This window comes from Cupressus sempervirens, chromosome 9 (genome assembly GCF_028749045.1).
Source record: "Cupressus sempervirens isolate cs-2001-9-10 chromosome 9, ASM2874904v1, whole genome shotgun sequence".
NCBI classification, from domain to species: Eukaryota; Viridiplantae; Streptophyta; class Pinopsida; order Cupressales; family Cupressaceae; genus Cupressus; species Cupressus sempervirens.
The window spans coordinates 321,275,017-321,300,204 of record NC_143126.1 but is presented as its reverse complement, the minus strand read 5'-3'; the positions used below and the strand labels follow the sequence as shown (position 1 = coordinate 321,300,204).

General features: G+C 36.2%; 1 protein-coding gene across 2 annotated transcripts in view; it reads right to left on the bottom strand.

Annotated features, from left to right (window-relative positions):
- LOC149538660 (paramyosin-like protein) overlaps window positions 1-25,188 on the bottom strand; it is a 263,507-nt gene that overhangs the window by 39,764 nt on the left and 198,555 nt on the right. For both annotated transcript variants that reach the window (XR_016356086.1, XM_089799989.1), the window contains exons 13-15: window positions 22,445-22,484; window positions 22,178-22,285; window positions 2,870-2,950 (exon numbers count right to left, since the gene is read on the bottom strand). Coding sequence is in view for 1 of the 2 variants with exons in the window: in XM_089799989.1 (XP_089656115.1) it covers window positions 2,870-2,950; window positions 22,178-22,285; window positions 22,445-22,484 (229 nt within the window). In the remaining variant the exon portion in view is untranslated. The remainder of the gene's footprint in view (window positions 1-2,869; window positions 2,951-22,177; window positions 22,286-22,444; window positions 22,485-25,188) is intronic.

The window sequence follows — 25,188 nt, the reverse complement described above, 5'->3', positions numbered from 1 at the left end:
GTTGCATTGTTTACTTCATAGGCATTTCGTAATGCATTCATCATATCAAAGGCAGTTTGATGTTTTGGAAGCATAGGTACAATATTATTTTTAACTCCATCCAAGATGATTTGAATAGCTTTTTTATTTTCTCCACTCCAGATAGATTTGTGAGGTTCAACTGAGGGCTGTTTGGATGCTCCACCAATGAATTGTTTTACATTGTCCTCTTCAAGAATCATCATGATTTTGAACTTCCAGGCTTCAAAGTGCTCTTTCCCATCAAACCTGTCCTTGGGTCTGATCGTGTAAGCCATGGAAGATAGAAGATTGTTGCTTGATATGTACAAAGTCTGATTACTGAAATTTAGTAGAGCCTAGGTTTGATTACCAAAGCTCTGATACCATGTAAAGTTTCTGCTAAATCCTTATCTCTTAATCAGACTTTTAATCTAGTCTTATATGCTAAGAATGATCTTCTAAGTAGTATGAATATTGATGAAATTAGTGCTTATTATAATGCAGATACAATACTGAATATTTAACCTTTTATTGTGATAGAGAATCTCAGATATAAATTGTAGGATATAAAATGCTTATAGGAGCAGACTGTTGTAACTATGTGTCCTATAATCTACATTCACAACCTACTTATATATCCTTTCTAAAGGGTATGTCCCTCAAGGGACATAACCCTTCCTAATTTGGCACCTATAGGATATATATATATATATATATATATATCATTAAATGCCAACATTAGAGATATATTTCTATTAAGAGGAAGTGCGGTCTGTACTGTCAGACTTGTAGGTTTATCTTGGCTAATATTCTTAATACTCTATTCAACTTCCTCTTTGCTGAATAAAAATTATTAAATTTGTCTATGTGGTCTTTGTTTCTATGACCATCCATGAGCATTTATCTAGTGCAATTTTGGTTAATTAGTGTATGCATTTCCGTATGTTTACCAGAGGTTAAGGCTGTCTAGATGTTTTAATTTCATCACATTGCTTGACTGTAAATGTTTCCATGTCTTATGTAATTGGTTTATGACGTTGATTTGAGGCCTAACTGTGTAATCGAGGTCACAAGAGGGGTTGTTTTCTGATCTTGCGTATTTTATGGTTGGAAAATGCTAAAAGTCAATTCGATGATGATAGTTCCATGTTGTTGATGGAATGGATCCAAAAGAGGACAGATGCATGAATTATGTTATATCTGGGTTATGGTTTATGTTTTGGAATCTAGAGAAGATCCCATGAGATTCTTAGAATGGGGCATATATGAAAAAAAATTGTCCTTTTTGTTATGATGGCATATATGGATCGTATTGATGATTTTGAGTTTTTATGCTCCAAACTATGCTTTTGTGTTTCTTCAGATATAAGGATTTTATGAGGGTTCTTTTGTGAGATTTTGTTTTTCTCACTCTTTTGGTTTTCAGTTTGGAGCATAGGAATGGTTTTCTAGGAGCATGGTTAGGGGAGTGGCTCACAATGGGAGTTGAGGCCCTAAGGACTGCCAGGAAAAACCCATGGTGGGTAGATAATCTAATGATAACCAAATTTTGAAATAGGTTAAAACATTAAGCAAGATAATTATGTTATTTAAAGAATTCTATCAGAAATAGAACTATCATAAAAACCATCTTTGACTTCATTGTTATAGCAGAAGTCTGTCGATTCACTTTAGCATGTCTTTCACTGTATACATCTGGACACCAAGTGGTGTTGATAATTGATAATTAATACATATTTGCTCCTTGTTGTCAATTACATAACTAAATCAGTACTTTAAATATAAGGAAACCAAGTAAAAGAGAATATTACATTCTCACAGCAAGCTTGTAGACTACATACATTTCTTTCTATAGAAATACACAATTGAATATTTATTTTACATCGGTAAAATTCTGTTGTATGCTTGATGTTGTATGCTGAATATTCTCTAATTATTATAAAAGAACACAGCTGACCCGATGCATGTAAATAGCTAACCCTAGAGAGTATGTGTGACAATGAAGGGATATAGTAGGGGATCAAGATCAACATGACAAATTCAAAGCACAATCTTATCTTTCTTACCACATCAATCTTATAGACTACGTATGCAACGCGAATCCAGGAAGAATTGATTCCACAACTAACGGGGTCAATGTCTTCCAATATAGAACCCCTTCAGCATAATCTAAACTTCATGACTTTTTCTCTATACTTTGGAAATTGTGGTTTTTTCTATCTCACACTTTGAGTAGGCTACTTCACTCATCCATATAGAAACTATTTCTGGTCACAATGCAAGTCTATTCGTGTCCATAAGTAAACAAAGTAGATTAATGAGACTTAAAAGCACATGCAGTTGGAATAAAAAGGTAGTTGGGTACAAAAATCCTTGGAGATAGAAAATAGACTAAAAACTAAACATAAAACTTTGCAAATAAAAGTAGTGGGCTGTAAACCAAAGAGGTAAAACCCCTACTATAATTTCTAAGTACAAAGACAATCAATTATGTAAAGGGGTACCCTTCATAGGAAATAAGTTTGACGATGGACAAGCACTCTCATAAATATTTGAATCAAAGCTTGAAGGACCAACAAGACCATTATCAATAAAAATGCAGCACATATAACATCTGATAGTAATAATAATTAATTCCAACAGTGCTCAAAACAAATTGTGGAGAGAGGATAAAGAACACAGTCACCCATTTTGTTAGCAAAGGTACATTGAATCAAATGTTTATTGTTTTGTTCAGTAACTCTTTCATTCTTGAAACTCAGAAAATTAATAATTTGATCTTCTATCTATTTTTAAATCTGCACCTACCGTTGTCTTACAATTCATCTATAAACTTTACACGACAGAAAATGTTATAACAGAACACCACCTGCTGAATCCCTTTTGCAATTCCATCCATAGAATCGATAAGTTTGGCCCGTCCTGATGCTGACATCATGGCACCTTCAAACTACACAGAAAGGAACCAATGGCTTGATCACTTGTTGGAGTAAGAAAAAAAAAGCATGTCAAATATCATAGAGCAACATTTGTTTCTGAATTTAATAATGAGCAAGAAATTATTAAAAATTCAGAGGGCGCAAAAATTTGGTGTCAACTAAGTAGAATGTAGAGGAATTGATGTTGATAAAGTTGAACTACTACTGCTAAAATTAATTGTTTACAAAGATAATAGACAGTTATCGATGAACACTGATGCTACCTAGAAGTTTTTGGTGCAACTAAAGATAGCAGGTTCTATTTTAGTTTAGGCATTACTTTCTAAGAGTAAAAGTTTTTATTTATTGCAAATTCATTTTAGAAGTCAGTCATAGCCTTGTAGGAGATGATTTTTGGAATTTTAAATCTAAAAACTCAGTTTGCAGTTTTTTTAGTGCTTGTTAATTCTGGCATCATCACCTAGCTTTTAACTGCAGCATGTTTAGCATAGTTTAAAAACTCGATATCGGCAATATCTCGGCCGGCCCAAATTTTTTGAAAAATTTGGAATCGGCAATAACTAGCAGAAAAATTCGGCAATAAATCTGCACTTTTATCGAACATTTGAAAATATACAATTTCTTAAAATATTCTTAAAACACACGCAAGCTTGGTTTTTTTAAAATTTCATTGTATGATTTATTCTCAAATAGGGATCTATTAACATTTTTTACATTTTTTACAAGTATCTCTTAACAAAACACTAAATATTATAAATTTATAATATTACAAAATAGTAAACAATAAAATATAAAAACAAAATTAGTATATTTTTAAAATTGTAAACATGTAGTATTTTAATAATTTTTATCAAAATAAAATAGTTAAATAATTTTATATTTAAATTTTTACAAAAATAAATTAAGTTTTAAGCATAACATTTAAGTTTGACTTTTAAAATCAAATATATCATAATTAAAAAAGAAAAAACATTCCAGCAAATTCAACTTCAACTGTGAATGCAGCCATGTAGAGTCCGGATGGAAGTCAAACGTGGTAAGTTGCTTGCACGTAATGTCAAATGGAAAGCACAAAAACTCTAGGTTGACCATGAGGAGTCCAGATCGAATGCGGAGTCCAAATTGGATGTGGAGCTAACAAAGACTTTTCAACGGTTTTTTACAGCGATTTTTTGGATTTGTTGCAAAATCTTCAAATTAAAGTGTCACGATTTTTTAATTTATTTTGGCGTCGATAAATGCCGCTTTAAATTCGGCAAGGAAATCTGCTCACGAAATATCGCGAGATTTGCAATATTTCGCCATTTTTTAAAACTATGATGTTTAGTACATGTGTAGCAACTGTATTAGACACTTAGTTTGTAGTATTTTTCAATTCTTGTTTTTCTAGTACTATCACCTAGATTTCAGCTGCAGCATGTTTAGTACATGTGTAGCAACTGTATTTAGGACATTTTGTTTAACTATTTAATTCCTAATTCAGAGTTTGAAATCTTACGTAATAACCTCCCCTAATTTTAAAATAAATAAATATATATATACATATAGTACAATATTGAAAACCAAAAGCACAACTGGCTGATTGTTAGCTTCAGATTACTTGCATAACAAAAACCTTATAGATACAGTCCTAATATTCCGAAAAGGGTACATTACAGTCCTCCCTCGAGATTTCTTGTCCTCAAGCAATCAGTACTAGGATCCTATATAAATCCGCAAGTAGCTATATAGCCCAATCTGAAACACATCTTGCCACACTACAAATCAACGTGTCCAAATGCAACTCATTCATCAGCCAGATCCCTAGATCCCATGTCAATCTGTGAAGTATTCCTGCATCTATGGGCTACGCAACTTTGATCATAAATTTTTGAATGTGTGGCATCACAACATAATCCACAAAACTTAAAACATACATCATGTTAATACCTGGAGCCCAAACCAACCTATCAGCACAATCCTAGGTGTAGAAATAGATGATCGATGAACCTCCAACCTCTTGAATCAACTAGCTGAATGAATTGATGTCCAACACACTGCCCATATGCAAGGAAACCAACTCATCATGACTCAAGATGTTGCTGTCATAACTTAGGTCACCATCAAGAATGTCAGCATTGTCACCAATATGCCATTGAACTAGAAAGGTAAACATCTCATATAGAATATATCGCAACATGTGCGGTTCCTACTCATCTGCATGCAACTTGCTAACCCCTGTAGGGAAAACTGAATCTAAAAATGTACTAATAGTCCAAGCAAGGCAGCCACTGATAACTAGAGTATGCAAAATGATAAAATAACCAATCAATAAGTAGGTAGTTGTCATATCATAAGAACTTGGTGATAAATCTTTAGGTAAGTTGTTAAAACCCTCAAGGTACACTAAGGACAACTCTAAACTCTCTACTTCACCATAAGTATTATCACTAAAATCAACTCCATCAACGAAGAGATCATCATCAAGTGAAATCTCTAAATAAGTTTCACTTGATTTATCTCTATCCACGTAACAAAGTGAAGATGTACAACTATTGTCACAAAAATCTGAGTTTCATGGTTTACTTCTCGATGGTTCTTAAAGCTTTCTTCAACATATGAGCCTTATATAGATAAGGTGAAATGTATATGTTTACTCTCACCAAGGGTGTGAATCCCTTCTATAGTTTGTATGATCTCCTTAGCCTTAGGTTCTTGACCATCATCTAAGTGAGTGGCTGTTCTAGAAATCTGATTTTCAGCCGGATGTAATGAGTATTGTGTCATACTAAGTTGAAGACATAACTCATCTATCTCCCTCTCTTTATCTTCAGCATGTTTGATAGCCATATCCCTGTCTTTGAGCAACTTCAAGTAATCCGATTTCATTCTTTCCAGCACTTCCTTAAGAGTATGAGGGTTTGCACTATTGATTCCATTCATTATTTCTTTCTCTTTTTCAACACCTATAATTTCTCACATGGGTTTTGAAATGTTTTTATGGGTTTTGTAAAGATGCACTAAGGCTGCAATAACCATATCATGTGATACTTTTAATTTATCCTCCAAATTATATGCTCCAAAATCATCAAGCTGAAATGAAATTTCCGATTGGTCCTTCAAATCAGCCTCTATTGTAACATCTTGCTCTAGATTTTGAATACTAGATTCATTTTCAGCTATCATTTTCAGAATCTCCCTCTATCTTCATTTGTATTGTCTCATCAACTATCACACCATTGTTTTTAAATAGTCCATCCTCGTGGAGAGGTACATTTTCATTTTTAGGTATATCATGTAGATAGACATTCTCATGAAAATACTTGTCAATAACCACTTTTAGGTCACCTAATAAGACACTAGAACAACCCTTACCATCATTTGTAGCGGAATCCCTCTCATGATCTTCATCATGTTGAAGTTGGACTAACAAGTCCTCAACTTCGTCAATGCTCTGCACTTCTTGAGATGACTTGTCTTCCTTGTCTTCCTCACAAGTGTGATCAAGTGACCAGATATGCTTTCAAGTAAAACAAATCCGCTCTATCCTCATTTGGTTCTTGCTCATTTTCTGAGATTCTTCAACCTAAAATTCTCTTGCCCTTGGTTCTTCTTTAGCCTTTTCTTGTTTGTACTTCTCAGTTTTTGACTCACTTTGTTTGAGTACCTTGTTGACCAACTTACAAGAAACTTTTCAAGCCTTTTGTCCTCTATTTGAAATTGCTAAAAACATTTGTAGAAGTGGTTGGAAATGAGCATCACTCTCATTAAATGTCATAATCATAATGTTTTTCTTGGCTGCGATAACATCTGCATTGTGATCTTCCCTAATTGTGCCTAATAGATTTTGAAACATGCTATGCATTGAATCATACAATACCATGTTAAGCATAAGATTGCATAATCTGATTTCTATAGATGACTTGAGGATGTCAACTTTTCTAGGGAATTCATGACTACTACTGTCACCAAGATGTTGAAAACTATCAATGATAAGTTGAACTACCTCCTTCATTATATCTTCTTTGAAAGGTTCTTGATGTGACAAAATTCTTGTAACCTTTATCAAACAATAAGTAACCAACAGTTTAACCTCACCATTTGGATGTTTCAGCCACTTGTGATGACTCAATCCTATCACTATAGGAGCAAGAGCAATATGCAATAAATGAGGAGGTGATTGCTCTACCCTAGTCAAACATCCTTCCGATCTGATCAAAATGTTGAGTGTGTTCACTTTTTTGCGAAGCCAATCCCAACTTACTACCCGTTTCATAAAGTGCTTTGGCCAAGTTGTTTTTTGACGCCATGTTTGGATCTGAAAATATATTTAAATTTACCTTGTTTCCCTTTTCTTTTTTGCAAAGACCTTGATAAAGAAATTATATTAATGTATCCCAAGAACTGCATTGTTTCCACCAAAACAACTATGTTGACATTTTGTCAAACAATCGGAAGCACCCCTGGATGTTTTCAGTTTGGTTTTGTTTTGTTTCATCAGTTGATTGTTTCAACAGGTATATGTTCCAATATTGTGGATTGATCAGACTGAAAAACCACATTTGTTGTCCAAAACTTCATTCAGCTCTACCAATTTTGTTCCACAACAACATTACACACACATCGCCTCCAAAACTTGGTTAGTCACATCAATTAACAATTAATTCTAGAATTGTGTTGACAAGTGGAATGTTCACACAATTTTCACTGACAAATAATGAGCCTCAACTAACTTGCATTGGCCTTGTCCACTCTCAATATTTTATACGAGGTTGAAGGAGTTGAACTTTCTATTGTAGGAAAATATTCACAGTGATTTGATTGTAAGAGAGTTTCTAACAACAACAATTGTTACATTCTACCTATTGAGTCAACTCCGGCAAGCACTTTTAATTGAGTAGACTTTTACCGGATATACAGCAAAAGAGTGTTCTAAGTTTCTGCCAGAGGTTATAGACATATAAAGTATTTTCCAAAAGTATTATCAAGAATTAATTAACTGGTTGGAGATGCTCCTTACACAGGGATTAATAATGAGTAATGTCTGGTTCAAATAATGAATAGAAATCCATCATAGGTTATATATCCAATATTTGTACGGATGTTCTTGCGGCTTCAAATATGAATGCTCAAGCTTCACCAACAATATGGCTTCTTTAAATTATGTTGGGTGTAGTCATTTTCCACTACTACAACAGTGCATGATACCACTACTTCCCATCAAAGGCATTCACTAGTTACAAACATGGATTTGGCAGCTTCTTGATATAGAGACAATCTATCATGTCCCCTCTTTACTCTAAATAGCAGAGTGATGTGAGTTAGCCTATCATGGGGGTCTTGTACGCTAGCAGTTGTGGATAAAGACTCATACAAGATATTCAATGACTGAGACTCATACAAGATATTTTGTGACTGAGCTTGACTTTACAGGCAGTTGGGAGCCAGCTGGGTGTAATTCCTTGATTTTAGGGGGTATCCCTATATTTTAGGAGGATGTCGCGGCTTCCAAATGTGAGGTTCCACAGGACCATTTCCATGGTTTCAGTTTCAGGATGACAAGGTGTGTTCTCTAGTTTCTAGGAGCATCCCTAGATTATAGGGAAGTGACTACTATTTGACCCATCTCGTCCGGTATCAGTCACAAATAGGTGACATGTTAGTTTTATGTTTATTTGGTTGGTTTGGGTTTTCAAAGGCAAAATGGGGAATATTTAATACATTTAAATATTTCCTAAGTTAGCATTTAAATAATTTATAATAAGGCTATTTATATATCCATTTCGGAGTAATAAGAGGAATGTGGCTTCGTTTGGACAGATGTGCCCTTGTGTTATAGTTCGTTGGAAAGGTCTTGAATTATTATAAACTATTTTCACTATCTGGAGACTTTTTGGCACTTTGAGTTATGACATTTTAATAAAGTAATATTTTTCCTATAGCCTGGATGCCTTTATTTGGGAAAAATGTTATTTTATTATAAAGTGTAAAGTGTAATTCTCATTTAGGGCTCAATTTGCACTTGGGAGGAGTTATAAGGAGATGATGACCTAATTGTGGAGTATCTTTTCACATTTGAAACTTGTGAGACTGGAAATTGCTCTAGTGGAGCGATTCAAAGGCTTGGGACGAAAACCCTAAGTCTGGAGTGTTGGGACACAAACCTCAACAAGGATTTGGCGATTCAGTATTGGAGTTGGAAGGTATTATTCTTTGTGGCAAGGATTGACATTCTTCATAGCACCATTTATCAGAAGGAAACATCACATTAAGCTAGGCGGCCAGCCTATTCCAGCTTAGGCATTTCTTCCAAAGGCAGCTCGGACTTGTATTGTGGGCGCCATTCCTTATTAGCAGCCACGTTTTGCAATTTGGATATCAGACAAGGGTTTGTGACAGCAAGCTCTGCATTTTTGTGATTGTAAAACCCTCCTATAGCTAGCGTTAGGTTCATTGTAGACAACAGCAAATCCATTTGATATATTTAATTCTTTGACTGCAAAAATCCGAATATTATGCCTAGCACAATTTGAATTATTTCCAGATTGTTAAGTGTTTTCAATATTTGAGTGTTGCTCATCATTCTTAGTTTGAAGTTATTTGTCATTTGTCATTTACTTGTATATATCTTCAAAAACACCTAAAAACTTGAAAACGAAATCAAAATTCTACAAAGTCTATTCACAGGTACAAAATTCTAGCCAAATTCTCAAATTTTGAAACAAGCTTCAATTTCCAAGATCATCGGGATTGGGGATCTTTCAGTGATATCAAAGCTCTGATCTTGCTAGCTTGTGAATTTTATTGACACTTCTATGCATCCGGGTAGAGCTGATATAAACAAATTTTACACACGCAAAAGAGCTCAATTCGAGCAAGGGTTTGGAATTGAAAAAAACTATTATGGCAGATGAACAGAGAGGTGTCAAACATAACCAAACGAAGGAGGGAGGGAGACGATGTGAACTCTCATCACTACACAACCCAAGATAGTTCAGACCTTGGAAAGGTTACAGGGTACCTTGGAATGGATGGAGTTGGATATACATGGAGGCAAGCATGAGAGACTACGGCAAAGCAGATCAGTTTCAGCTGCAAGAAGTCAGCATAGTCATAGATCCCACACATCAATTGGGAGCTCCCTTCATTCCAATAGACAGGCACGCCCTCGTACACCGGTTGGGGATAGACAACTACTTCCACATTTTGTACCGGGTGAGCAACTGACACAGATATAGCCACTCGAGGTGGGATTTTAAGATTCAATTATGGCAACCAAGGAGGAGTGGAGAGCCCTACCTTCAAAGGTTAGGGACACTTTTCCTCTTCCCCAGTATTGTGCACAACAGAGAGATGCTGCCAAGTTTAGAGGAGACAGGGGCCATAGGTCACAACAGAACAATGACCTCAATAGAGCTGTAACAGCTAGATTTTCTACAACTAATTTCATCTTTAAAATAACCAACTGACTTGTATTACTAATTCACATATCATAAATTCAAGATGTCTTAACTGAAAGATAAAAATCTATATTGCATTACTATCATTTACTAGAAGCTGAAAATAAATCTAAAACTATTTATTGAAAAGATTATTTACATTTTATATGCTATCTAACTAATCCATAAAAGAAACTATCAACTGGAAAAAGAGAAATACTATCATTAAGATGCAAAGAACTTACTGATTTAATGAGAGGCTTTCCAAACTGGTTGTCCAAGCTCTGACTTTGGCGAGAGGAGAAGCATTAACATAGGCTTAACCTCCCAACCGCGGACCTTCTTACTTATCCCCACAGGTTCTAATTTAATAGAACGGCCCTCCCTACCCCGAGGTCGGGCTTGGGATGTTCATTGATCCAGTCATCGAAGTATTTAGGTGGGTTGAGGTCCCAACAACTATTCGATTGAATAACTGAAGCATCAGGACAACAACACGATCAATTTGTTAGGGCAGTTTTGCCTTTATACCACCCTAGCCAAGGTTTTCAAATATGGGATTATATCCCGATCTCCACCACTCAGCTTGACAACTAATTTCGAAAGTGGACATTTTGCATGAGCTATCTGTACTTGATTTATTTGTAAATATAAATAACTGATTATCTTTCTTGATTTTTCTATTCTTGACAAGTTTGTCTACACCTTTCACCATTATCAAGTCGTCAGACCAATGTCTCATTGGTGCTTGAACCCTTATCTTGTACTATTAAAACATGTACTTATTCAATTGAATCATGACTATAAAGTCTATGAATTTCCTTGGTACACAGCATTGTACATTGTTCCATATTATTAAACTCTATTTATATGAAGAAGATAATTCAAGTAAATTTGTTGAGTTATCATGTAGAGGAACTTATATTCAAAAGAATTTAGCTTGGAGACATTCAGTTATACTTGAGGGAGAAGAAAAATAATTTGATCTTAGACGGCTAACATCTATTAGCTCAGTATTGTTCTGCAGCATTCAAGAATATGGAATCTAACAAGCATTACCAATTTAGACAGCTAGAAAACATTTAACTAGACTTGAGAAAAGAAAATAAAACAAAGAGTTCACAGTCGATTAATCTCCTGATATCACAATACTAGTCTATGAAGTGACCAAGTATACAGAGTTAAGGTTTTACAAACATTATCATGACAGGGTTGACAGTCTAACTGATCTTGCATGAAGATTCTCAAATTAGAGACAGAGCCGACTATGAAAAACTAGTAATTACAAATGGAAAGAATTAAAAATGTCTATGATGCTACCTTACTTGATTCACAACTCACAATATCTCGGCAGAATGGCTTTCTTCAAACTCCAATGGAACAGTTGGCAGTGGTGATTCCAAAAATGTAGAAACTCTGGTATTATTAACTCCGTAATAGGGAAGAGAAAGTTTAGCAGAAAGAAGAGAAAAGTCGGATGACCGATGCAAAATACAACAAGGCCATCTTATTTATGGACTTAGAATCGACTCTATGACTTCCAGCCGTTACAAGAATCTATACAATTTGTTTAATTCGAACTTTCTTGCAAGAAAAACGAAAGAAAAGAGGAAGAAAAAAGAAAGTAAAAGGAAATATGAAGAGTTTTCTGATTAATAATATCATTTTATATTATTTTATTAGTTTGATTAAATTTATAAGTATATGCAAGGTGGCATCATTAGATTAATAATTCGTAATGTAATGGTGTCACTTTGTATTTATTTATTTATGAACTTAATCGAAAGAGTAAAATTAATATTACGTGATATTATTAATTGATAAATTTAATAAAGGTAAAAATCTTTGTTTATTTTATTATTCATATTATTTATTTATTTTTATTTTTATTTTTAGCTCATGCAAATTCCACTATGAAATTTATTGTCAAGTCTTGATGACCTAACCAGGGCAAATTTTAGGTCAAACCTGTTATTCTTGATGACTGAATCTCATGTTCATCCCATTCTGATGACTTCGTTTTGTAATGCTTCCCCTCTTTCTTTGGTCTTCATCCTACAACCTTTAAAGCAACATTCTTGCCAAAATATCAACTCATGATTCATAATTCGTTAGATAGAAATTGTTAGGAAATTCCATCATAAATACTAACTGATTCATCATAAATGTACAACGGCTAAATTTAGCTATCTTCATTTCTCATGAACACAACGGCTAGTTTTTAACTATCTTCACTTCACATGAACACAACGGCTAGTTTTTAACTGTCTTCATTTCACATGAACACAACAGCTAGTTTTTAACTGTCTTCACTTGACATGAACACAACAGCTAGTTTTTAATTGTCTTCATTTCACATGATAATTAAATTTATGCAACGGCTAACATAACTGTTTCAATTTCGCATGAACATGAATAAATAAAACAATGGCTATAATTACCATGATGAAACAACGACTATTATGAACTAATTCACTTGAATATGGAAAATTATTTTGGTTCAACGGCTATATTTTAAAAGGAAAATTTAGGGCAAAAATTGGGATGTAACAAGAGCTACTGGGAAGATCACATTAGCTACATATGATGGATCATGGTACTAGCAGTATCAGTACACAGGCTTGGGTGCACAAGCTGGACATATATCTATCTTTGAGGCCCATGCTTGAGCATGATGCTATTCAGTTTGCGGTCTTGCATTTAGACGGGGTTGCCTATGACTAGTGGCAACATGGATTGCTCATCGAGGATCACGCCAAGGTTCACTCCTATCCAGAGTTCAATGAGCATCTCATTACTTGATTTGACCATAAAGACAAAAACTTGACATGCAAAGGCATATGTTTTGCATGTCAATGAGTTCCAACGTATTGCAGTTATGGTACCTAATATGCCTCAGAGGTGTAGCGTGATGTTATTTATTGAGGGACTGCAAGATAGGATTAAGGGATTGGCACGTGCTTTCAAGCCGGCCACTCTTAAGAATGTCATTGATATGACACTGAGACTGTACACTGCCTCTACTTCTTATCAAACAGATAAGAAGCCATTCATGGATTCTTAGCTTCCATAGAAGGCCAACACTTGCCAGGGTAGAGGTGGACCATCACCTCGACCTCCCAGGATGGACCAGGAGACGAGGAATGATTTGAGGAGAACCACTATACTTCTCCTATAAGGAGCCATGGGAGCTCGAACACCGTTGCCTTGGTAAAGGAAAAGTTCATTTGATTGAGGTGACATGCGAGATGAGGAGATTCCTGACACTGATATTGAGGATAGTCCAAAGGAGATTGAGCAAGAGCATCGACAATTGGAGTTAGACACTTCTAAGCCCTTGGCATCAGTTAAAGTGACTATGGCTACTCTATCCAGTTATCTCATATTTCACACCTTCTGTTTGAAAGGAACACTTTACGGCTAGCGAGTTATGAGCTTGGTAGACACAGGCGCCACACACAATTTTATTGATTAGAAATTAGTGGATAGGCATGGCTTGCAGTATGAGGTATTTGCTGGTTTTGGGGTGAAGGTTGCACTTGGTGTAGTATTGGGCTATAGTAGGAGGATTCCTCAACTTAGCATTTAGATGGGGGATTATACCTTGACAGATGATTCCTATGTAATACCACTAGAGGATTGTCATGTGGTTTTGGGCATGCAGTGGTTATAGGGTATTGGACAGTACATTATTGACCACCATTGTATTTAGTTAGAGTTCCTTTATGGAGGGAAGAAGACTACCTTGAGGGCAGCATCAGATAGTGGACCTAGGGAGGTGTCTTCTCGCAAGATGGAGACTAACATTAGACATGACGATGTGATGTGGGCTACACATTGTTATGTGAAGCCCAAGACACCTACAACTTAGGATGGAAGGGCATTTCATGTTGATATACAATCAGTGATGGCTTGACATAGTCGAGTGTTTGGTGGTATACTCCCGGGTGTACCTCCTGATAGAGGATTTGAGCATAGAATAGAGATGGAGGATGGAGCTAAGCCAGTAATCACCATTCCATATAGTCATCCTAGAGCATACAAGGATGAGATTGAGAAGAGAATTCATGAGTTGTTAGACATGGGGTTCATTCGCCCTAGCTCTAGTCCTTTTGCTTCTTATGTGGTACTGGTTAAGAAGGATGGGACTACGGATGTGCATAGATTATAGGGCTTTGAACAAGAAGACGATAACAAATAGATATCCCATTCCACACATTGATGACTTGTTGGATGAGCTTCATAGAGCTATCTACTTTTCTAAGATTGATCTTCGTTCAGGCTATCATCAGATACGTATGCGGGATGAGGACATACATAACACTACATTATGCTGTTACTATGGGTATTATGAGTTCTTGGTGATGTCTTTTGGTCTCACAAATGCATCGGCCACTTGCTAGTCCTGTATGAACCATATCTTTAACAAGCAATTGAGGAGATTGGTTCTAGTGTTTTTCAATGATATCTTGATTTATAGTTGTAGCTGGCAGGATCATCTTAGACACCTAGAGAAGATACTTAGCATCATGGAGAGTCAGTCTCTATTTGCTAAGTTGTCCAAATGTGAGTTTGGACTCAGTGAGATTTTATATTTGGGCCATGTGATCAATACTAATGGAGTGAAGGTGCATGAGGGAAAATCCAGGCAATTCGGGATTGACCCTATTTGAGGAACATTACTGAATTACGTGGATTTCTTAGTTTATGTGCATATTATCAGAGGTTCATGAGGGGATTCTCTCAGTTAGCAGCACCCTTGACAGATCTCACGAGGAAGGGAGCCTTCAGATGGACAAAGCAGGCACAAGGAGTCTTTGACAGACTCAAGGAGGTTATGAGTACATGTCTGATTTTAGCACTCCCTAATTTCTCCCAGCCTTTTGCACTTGAGTGTGATGCTTCAAGTGAGGGTATAGGGGCTGGTTTGTAGAACAAACATCCTATTGCCTACGAGAGTAGGAAGCTGGGTGATAATGAGAGGTTGTATTCTACTTATGATAAGGAAATGTTGGCTATTATGCATGCACTAGTCAAATTCAGACAACATCTTGTTGGCAACAAATTTGTGGTAAGAACTGACCACAGTAGTCTGAAATATATCCTTGATCAAAAAAAGCTCAATGATCGTCAACAAAAGTGGGTAAGCGAGATTCAAACCTATGATTTTGACATAGAATTTATTAAGGGAAAGAAGAATATTGTTGCTGATGCACTTTCTAAGAAACCATCACTTGCTACCCTATGTTCATTGAGTGAGATTTCAGCAGATTGGAAGGCTCAACTTTTAGTTAAGTGTTCCAAAAATCAGCATGCTTGTGAGATCATGGATGGATTGGTACTGGATAATAAATACAGGGTGATTGATGATGTCATCTACTACAAAAACAAAGTCTACCTTGTTCCTGAATCACAGTTAAAGGAACAGCTTTTGCATACCCTCCATGATACTCCTATAGTAGGGCACCCCTGTTATGGTAAGACATATAGAGCGGTACAGGAGAGATTCTCTTGGAAGGGTCCCAAGGATGATGTCTTTAGCCATGTTCGTGAATGCATGACTTGCCAGCATAACAAGATAGAGCATACTTTCCCGGCTGGTTTGCTACAACCCTTGCCTATACCAGAACAAAAATGGAGAGGATTCTCTATGAACTTCATTACAAGTCTTCCTCGAGTGCAAGGGAAGGTTTGTATTTACGTTGTAGTGGACAAGTTGACTAAATATGCTCACTTCTTTCCAATTGCAATTGATTTCATAGCATCCCAAGTAGTTGTGTTGTTCTTCAGGAAGGTGTTCAGACTCCATAGTCTCCCTAAGACCATAGTGAGTGACAAGGACAGCAGATTCTTGAGTTCCTTTTGGCAGGAACTTTTCAGGCTTGCAAGCATAGAGTTGACACCTAGTACCATCTACCACCTTCAGACGGATGGGCAGATGGAGACAGTTAATAAGTGGATTGAGGGGTATTTGTGTAACTATGTATCGGGGCAGCAGAAGGCATGGGTACGTTGGTTGTATATGGGTGAGTATTGTTATAATACTACGCACTACATATCCATTGATATGTCTCCTTTTAGAGCTCTTTATGGCTATGATGCATTATCTTTAGTTGATCTGGCTTTGAGTGATAGCAGAGTTCCTTTGGCACAGGATTGGTTACAGAAGAACTAGGAAATCATGAGTTCTCTCAAGGAGAACTTATAGCATGCACAAAATCAGCAGAAGATGTACGCTAATCGACATAGGAACAAGAGGGTATTTGAGGTGGATGACATGGTTTTCCTACGCTTCCGGCCTTACTGACAAAGCACCCTTAAAGTGGGGGAGCTAAGAAGCTCAAACCTCATTTTTATGGACCTTACAAAGTTCTCAAGCAAGCTAGAGAGGTTGCTTGAGGTTAAGTTACCACCTGATAGTAGGATTAATAATGTGTTCCATGTATCATGCCTGAAGAAGGCCCTCGGGCAGAATATAATAGCATCACCCGATTTACCTACATTGGATGAAGAAGGTAAGTTGACTTTGGTTCCTGAGGAGATCCTTGAAGTGAGGGAATGATGGCGAAAAAGTAGGTTGATTCGGGAGTATTTGGTACGCTTGAGAGGTTTACCCATAGAGGATACCACTTGGGAGGGTGAATCCATTTTGCAGCACCCAGCATTGCAGTTGCTTGTGGGCAAGCATCTCTGAGAAGGGAGGATTGCCATGTCCCCTCTTTAGTCTGACTAGCAGAGTTATGTGAGTTAGCCTATCATGGGGTTCTCGTAGACTAGCAATTGTGGATAGAGACTCATATTGAATATTCAATGATCGAGCTTGACTTCACAGGCAATTTGGAGCCAGCTAGGTGTAGTTCCTTGATTTTAGGGATATCCCTACATTTTAGGAGGATGTGGCAGTTTCCAGATGTGCAGTTCCACGAGACCATTCCATGATTTCAGTTTAAAAATGATAGGGTGTGTTCCCTAGTTTCTAGGAGCATCCCTACATTACAGGGAGGGACTGCCAGTTGACCCATCTCGTCCGGTATCAGTCACAGACAGGTGACATGGTCAGTTTCACGTTTATTTGGTTGGTTTGGGCTTTCAAAGGCAAAATGGGAAAAAATTTAATATATTTAAATATTTCCTAAGTTAGCATTTAAATAATTTATAATAAGACCATTTATATAGCCATTTCAGAGTAATAAGGGCAATATGGCTTCATTTGGACAGATGTGCCCTTGTGTTATAGCTCGTTGGAAAGGTCTTGAATTATTATAAACTATTTTCACTATCCAGAGACTTTTTGGCACTTTGAGTTATGACATTTCAATAAAGTAATGTTTTTCCTATAGCTTGGATGCCTTTATTTGGAAAAATGTTATTTTATTATGAAGTGCAAAGTGTAATTCTCATTTAGGGTTCGATTTGCACTTGGGAGGAGTTATAAGAAGATGAAGACCTAATTTTGGAGTATCTTTTGACATTTGAAACTTGTGAGATTGGAAATTTCTCTAGTGGAGCGATTCAGTGGCTTGGGACGAAAACCCTAAGTTTGCGGTGTTGGGGCACAAACCTCAATAATGATTTGGTTATTCAGTATTGGAGTTGGAAGGTACTATTCTCTGTCACAAGGATCGACATTCTTCATAGCACAATTTATCAAAAGGAAACATCACATTCAGCTAGGCAGCCAACCTTTTCTAGCTTGGGCATTTCTTCGAGTGGAAGCTCGGACTTGTATTGTGGACACCATTCCTTATTAGCAGCTATGTTTTGCAGTTTGGAAATCATACAGGGGTGTGTGACAGCAAGCTCTCCATCTTTTGTGATTGTAAAACCCTCCTACAGCTGGCGTCAAGTTCATTGTAAACAGCAACAAATCCATTTGATATATTTATTTCTTTGACTGCAAGAATCTGAATACCATGCCTAGTAAAATTTGAATCATTTCCAGATTGTGAAGTGTTTTCAATATTTGCATGCTGCTCAACATTCTTTGTTTGAAGTTTTTTTTTTTTTTGTCATTTACTTGCATATATCTTCAGAAACACCTAAACACTTGAAAACAATAAAAAACCAAAAAGAAGTCAGAATTCTATAAAGTCTATTTAAAGGTACAAAATTCTGGCCAAAGTCTCAAATTATGAAACATGCATCAATTTCCAAGGTCACTGACATTGGGGATCTTTCACAATCAATTGAAATCGTAGAAAGGAGTACCAAGGAATCTGATGCGCAATTCCAATCTAGTAGTTACCACAGTGTTCTATTATTACATGTTATTGCGTAGCCCAATTATGATGGTTCTTGCACACCACTAGCAATGATGTTACTAACTCCGACTCCTAAATCAAATGCCTTAATGTTGTAGAGTCTCTACAACACCAATCTTTACTATCGCCTCATATGACAGGATTGAATATTTAAGATGTTGTTAATTCTTTGTGACCTCTGATAGTTTGAGATAGTGTTAATGCAACTCCCTATTAATTGCTGCCCATTTTCCAATTACTTGTTCAAGAGAATTCTGAACTCTATAATCTTCAAGACGGTAGCTTTGATATTCTTGCTTATGCCAATTATTGAGTAAAAACTGTTTTCTCAGTAGGATTCACTCTTTCCCTATCAAGTGCTCCATTTCTAGATAGCCATTTAATTAATTTAATGCTTCAGTTTGATTCTCTGCTCTTGTCAGGTAATGCATATGGCAAACACAATGAATTCTTCCTTGTCGTTCTTTGCTTTAATTTGTAATCTAACCTTCGAGCTTTCATTACTTACAACATGTCTGCTATTCTGTCCAGCTCATCATTCAAATACCACAACTCTTATTTAATTTTTATATCCCATTAGCACTAAAGTTCCAATTTTGAACCCCAAAGAAGGGGCCACTACTCCAATCTCCTTATGGATTCTGCCTTAGAAGGTGAAACAACATGAAAATGGTTCACGACACTGTTGTTCATCCATGGCACTCCTCTTTTATTGTCTTCGTGAAAACATCAACAATACTTCCAGCTTTGATGTTAATTTTCAGGGCTTCAAATAGAACTTCTTTCCATGAAGACATACAGGTAGAATTGAAACGAAGATATTGTAGTTCCACAACAGTCCAATCTCCATGGTCAAATAAAATAATAGGCTCAGAAACTTCTTAAACTCTCATTGCGGACTTTAGATAGGAACCAGCTAAAATCCTGTTAATATGTTCATATATATTTCTCAATGCTACACACACCCAAAGCCAATTCAGCACAATTCGCTACAACCTTCAAAAGATTAATTGTGGGGCCCGATACAAATCTTTGTTCAATTAGCTCTCCCATGTGAATATTATTCAGCACTATCTATAAGCAAATGTTTGCCAAAAGATAAGTCCAATAACAATTGGCCTATACAACTCTCGGAAATATTATTATGCCTGAGAAGCCTGGACAGACATATTAACAAAATATACACTGTCATATAGCCAGAATAGCAACTAATATTGCTTGCTCCTATTTCTTTTCTTCCCACGATGATGCAAACCACTTAATAAACCTCTTTAATATTTCTTACCTTATTTATGATCATTGTACACATCTCTCCAAACTGAAAAACTCTAATGAATAGTACCCACCTCTGAGAAAAAATATCTAATAAGATTTATCTAGAATTTATTTCTGAAGAAATTTTAATTTTCTGGACTGCATAAACCTATCACTTTGATTATACCCAACAGGATGGTAGGCACGATTGTTCTGATACCACTGAAATATCCTAGATGGATATTTTCCCCAAACTTCTCTCATAATAAATTTCAGAATGAAACAGATAATTTATGCAATAAACCTACATATTTAAACAACAAGCTCATATGGGAAAGGCTCTAAAATCTCTATTGTATTATGATTTTCAGCAATTTAATATCATAACCAAAGAGTCTATATAAATTCTTCAGATATATGTTTTTGCATTATACATCAGCAATGCAATAACAATCAAGTCCAACCTTAAATACAGAAATGCAATCAGATTGCAAATATAAGAAAATGTAAACACAAGTGAAACACCTAAAATGACGTCTCCCACAAACAATGGGTTCTCATCCACTGTTGTTTGGCTAGAGGGTTTTCGTCCTCAAATTTGGTTGTGAAAATGAAAGCAACTTACTGCCAAATTTCTCCAAGAGAAATCTGATCTGAAATCCAATAACCAAGCATAGCGAAAAATGGGTCTCCCTTCCTTCTTTTAATGCATAAGTTGTAACTCTTCAGTTACCACTTCTTTGTCATTTGTCATCTTCTTCTTTTGTCACCTTTTAACCCCACTTTATAGTATGAAATTGACCCATTTTATAAATTTGCTTTAAACTCTCATAAGCTAAATGTAATAATTTATGAATTTCACTTTGGAATTCCCAATGTTCCAAAAAGGGGATATTACGGAGTGGGGGTTTGAACTATTGCCACTCAATCAGTACAATACCATGGAAAATAGAAGAGCAACTAGATGAAGTGGGGGCAATGCCTTTGCCACTCACTATGTTGCATAAAAATAAGGACTAAGTTCAAATAATAAGATGATGAGGGGATTGGGCAATCCCTCTCTAACATACTTACATCAATATAAGAAATATTAATAAAATGTCCTTTCAACTCAATAAGCATCTATTAGCCCTATAGCAATAACAAACGATAACTACCAATAAAAAAATAACAAAAAATAACTGAAATCAAATTGTCTGATAATAAAATTAGGCCAGGACAAGGGTGGAAAACTCACTCCAATTACTCAAAAAAGGGTACACGCAAGTGCAAACCCAACAACAATCATCTGCTTAAACTTTACCAGCAACTACCTCTCATCAATATGCCTATTTAGACCTCACAAAACTTTGATTTTGACTCAATCTGAAAAACAAAACAGAGTAAAATGGTATGGCCTATTAGACGGGCAATCTGTCTTGAAAAATTTAACCCTTTACAAATGGCTGCGAGTAATCCCTCAAAATGAATCACCTGGGCTAGAAAAGAGGTATAAATCAATACGCGGAAGTAAATATGCCAAAATGTTAAAGAGGTGACATAGATTTTAATGAATGGAGCAAGTTCCCTTTGTATAGATGTCCATTATTGTTGCTCATAAATGTATATGTGACCATACGATTCAGGTCATTACCATGGATGCAATGCTTGTGTGTGAAAGTTTTTGTCAAAGGGTCTGAAACTAAAAAGCAAGGATGATGTGGTTGGTGTTCCTGTTCTAAATGGTGAGTCTGGTTTGGATTGGTTGATCCATCCCCTGCTGCTGTTGGGACAGCACCTATGATCTTGTGATTGTCTCTACTTTCTTTTCATCCTATTGTAGAAAAATTAATAGAACCATGTGATAAAGGCGTTAATTTTCTTGCCTAGATGCAGCTTCCTTTAGCCACACGTCCAATATGTGGTCCATGGGCACAATTTGTAATCATTTAAAGCTTATAGCCCCTCCTTGGTCCAAGTCTAGTTGCACTTGCATTGGCTGCATTTCCATATACATCCCATGGTAATACTATGTAACCTTTTGATTTTTCAAACGATGACATCCTATCAGTCTTTTAGGTCTAGTTGCAGCTTGCATTGGCTGCATTTCCATATATAACAAACACATGGTAATATTATGTTACCTTTTGAATTTTCAAACAATGACATCCAATTAAATTCCTCATTTATGCATTAACGAATGGAAGAGAAACCTACCATTTTGATGACAATGTAAATGAATAACTTAGTGCAATGTTTTCTGAGACATAATAGACATTAGAAGATAGAAAATTTTGTCAATGAAAAGTTTTCAATTGAAACTAACCTGAGAGTTAATAGAGTTGAGTAAAGAGATCTCCTTTAATGTCAATTCATTGGCCTCTACTAAAGCATTATATGTTCCATAGTATCTACGAGTTTCTCTCAGTCTTGCCTGCAGAATGACCAATGTAGACAACAATATATTTCTTAAGGAAAAAGAATTATATAGCTCCACATTGATCGTATGTATAAAATAATACAAAAAAGCATCAAATAGTTATTTCTAAACATTAATCACAGAAACCATGGTCACGTGATGTATGAAAATTACCTGAATATGTTCATAAATCTCAACAAAGCGATGCTCAAACCTGCACCCATTACAAGTTCATATCACAAGAAGCCACTAAGTAATATATGGAATGCAATTGGATTTAATGAATGATTTAACATTTAAATCACTTAGCATTCCCAGGAAAATTTATTCACAGTACATAATATTATCCCCTACTAAAACCAACGGCAAAGAAATTAAATATTTGTACATAGTTTCCTATAAAAATATACTCAAAGTGTATTAGCACCACATACATCAAAAGAAAATATAAAATGCACCACCATAGACCCATGACATCTATAAGATCAACATATCAAATCTAAAATCGACGATGTAGTAATTATGAAAAAAGGAAAACAATTACAACCACCAATACAAATTTTCCTATGCTTCACAGAGTTTATGGGACGGGGACAAAGACGTGTTTCCAGAATGGGTATGGGTTGAAACAAAAATTTAGGGGACGGGACCTCAGGGCTCAGCGATTAAAAACATGGGGGATTCTTTATATATAGAGACAAAATTCAAATATTCATAACACAGCATTGATAAACTATTCATCATAGACATTTTAAATGCTCAATACATGTAACATAACAAATTGAAATACTAAGTACTTTTATGGCAATATATATGGTGTACATGCAGAAAAACTGCCTAAAGGTTCCAAGTATCATGCATGAAATCAAATGACATAAACATTAGTCCAATTAAAGTACTAATGTCTCAAGTCCATAATAATATGTCTCATGTCCATAATAATCAAGATTCGAAATCAATAATATATCTGCAAATGCCAAATGGTAGATGCCAAATATATGGCTATCATCTATGAATCTAAATCAGCATCATCATCGTGATCATCCTCTGAGTCACTAGTAAGGGTAAGCAGAGGGTCCTCATTCAATGGAACCCCAAGCGATCCTAGATGTGTCTCATCCTCCTCAACTTGCATATCATCCTCGAGATTAACATCCCAACGGAATGTTGGAGTCTGAAGATATGAGGAGTCTACTATAATATCCCCTCCCGGATATTTTTCCCAAAAACCCGTGATATACATTGCAGTTTTAAAACCAAACAGAAAACCAACACTTGATACAATTTCCAGAACTTAATAGATTTATAACCAGCAAATTACAACACAAGAAAACTCAGAAAGGTTCATTTATTTCCTCCAATATTCATAAATACTTATGTAAACTAGGAATTACAACAAATAACCACAAATGTGTTACTGTATTATACAACAGCAATACAATAACGAGAAATAATCCAAGTAAACCAATCTTATAAATAGAAATGACAGTCAGATTGGCAATGTAGATGAAACCTGTAAGAAGGCTAGGTTTTCGTCCAACCTTCAAATGCTTCTTCAAGGGTTTACGTCCTAGAAGAAATAACCAGCAACTATTTCCAACTCCTAGATTAATATTTGCTTGAATATTATATTCTTCGTATATCCTCACGTGTGGAGCTTGTTGTCCCTTTATAACTTTTCCCAAAGTGATGCACGCTCTTTTTAGCAATGTGGCATAAAGCACCCTTTTCATCCTTTAGTCACTTAAGTGAACATAGTAACTTTTAAAATAAAGTGACAAATTAAATGACTTTAATAGTCACTTAGTCAAGAAACCATATAATCATTAAGCATTAAAATAGCTGACCAAATGAACTCAAATAATCGCATGCAATAGCTCATCGAAAAGCTCTCGACAAGACACTTCCAAACCAACACTGAGGTACCATAGATACTGCACTCTGTTTACTTACTAAAAATAGTAAGTATCTGGACAACCTACCAAACTGCTCTGATGAGTCTAAAACTAGAAATGCCTAGGCCAAACCTCGAACTAAACCCTGCAAAGAACCTTTCCACCCCTGAAACCTAGGCGAAGCGAGCCAGTGCACAGAATTATAATGTCCCAAAAAAATGGGACATTACAAAGCCTCCCCTCTCAAAGATTGCTTGCCCTCAAGCAATCCGCTCATATCTGCAGAAACCAAATGCCAAGATTCCATACTCGCCTTGAGAAAGAGATTCTACTCCTTAGTCGATGTAACCCGACATGCATCATCCCAATGCCCGAATGGCTAAGCAGTACAATAGGAATCGATGTGCCAAATAATTGAGTGCCAGGAGCCCAAATCTCACCATAAAGGTACACCAACTACCATGTTCTGCTGCTCTGTGTGCTAAAACCCTTAGTCAACATAAGGGCCTCACTCCATGAGTGACTCTGCGAGTATCAATTGTCAACTGAAGATGGGAGCTCAACAATATACCAATATCTACCCCAAGATGATAACAAACAAACTCTCCTCCTAGCTCCCTGATGAAAAGCAATACCTAGGGACGCTCCCCCTAGATCCCAAGTGAGAACTCGCACGTTGTCTGAGATACCTCTGACCAACTCTTGTAATATCTGCACTGTTGTACCACTGTACCACTATTAGCCAATTGGATGGGTCCGGTGGTGTTTCTATAGCAGACGAGGTGATGTCCGGCGGTATTTTGTATTCTGTAGCTGACGGGGTGATGTCCGGCGGTGTTTCTTGTATTCTGTAGCCGACGTGGTGATGTCCGGCGGTATTTTGTAGACGACGGTCCGGCGGCATTTTGTATTCTGTAGCCGACGGTCTGGCGGTGTTTCTGTATTCTGTAGCCGACGGTCCGGCAGTGTTTCTGTATTCTATTGCCAACGGTCCGGCAGTGTTTCTGTATTCTGTAGCTGACG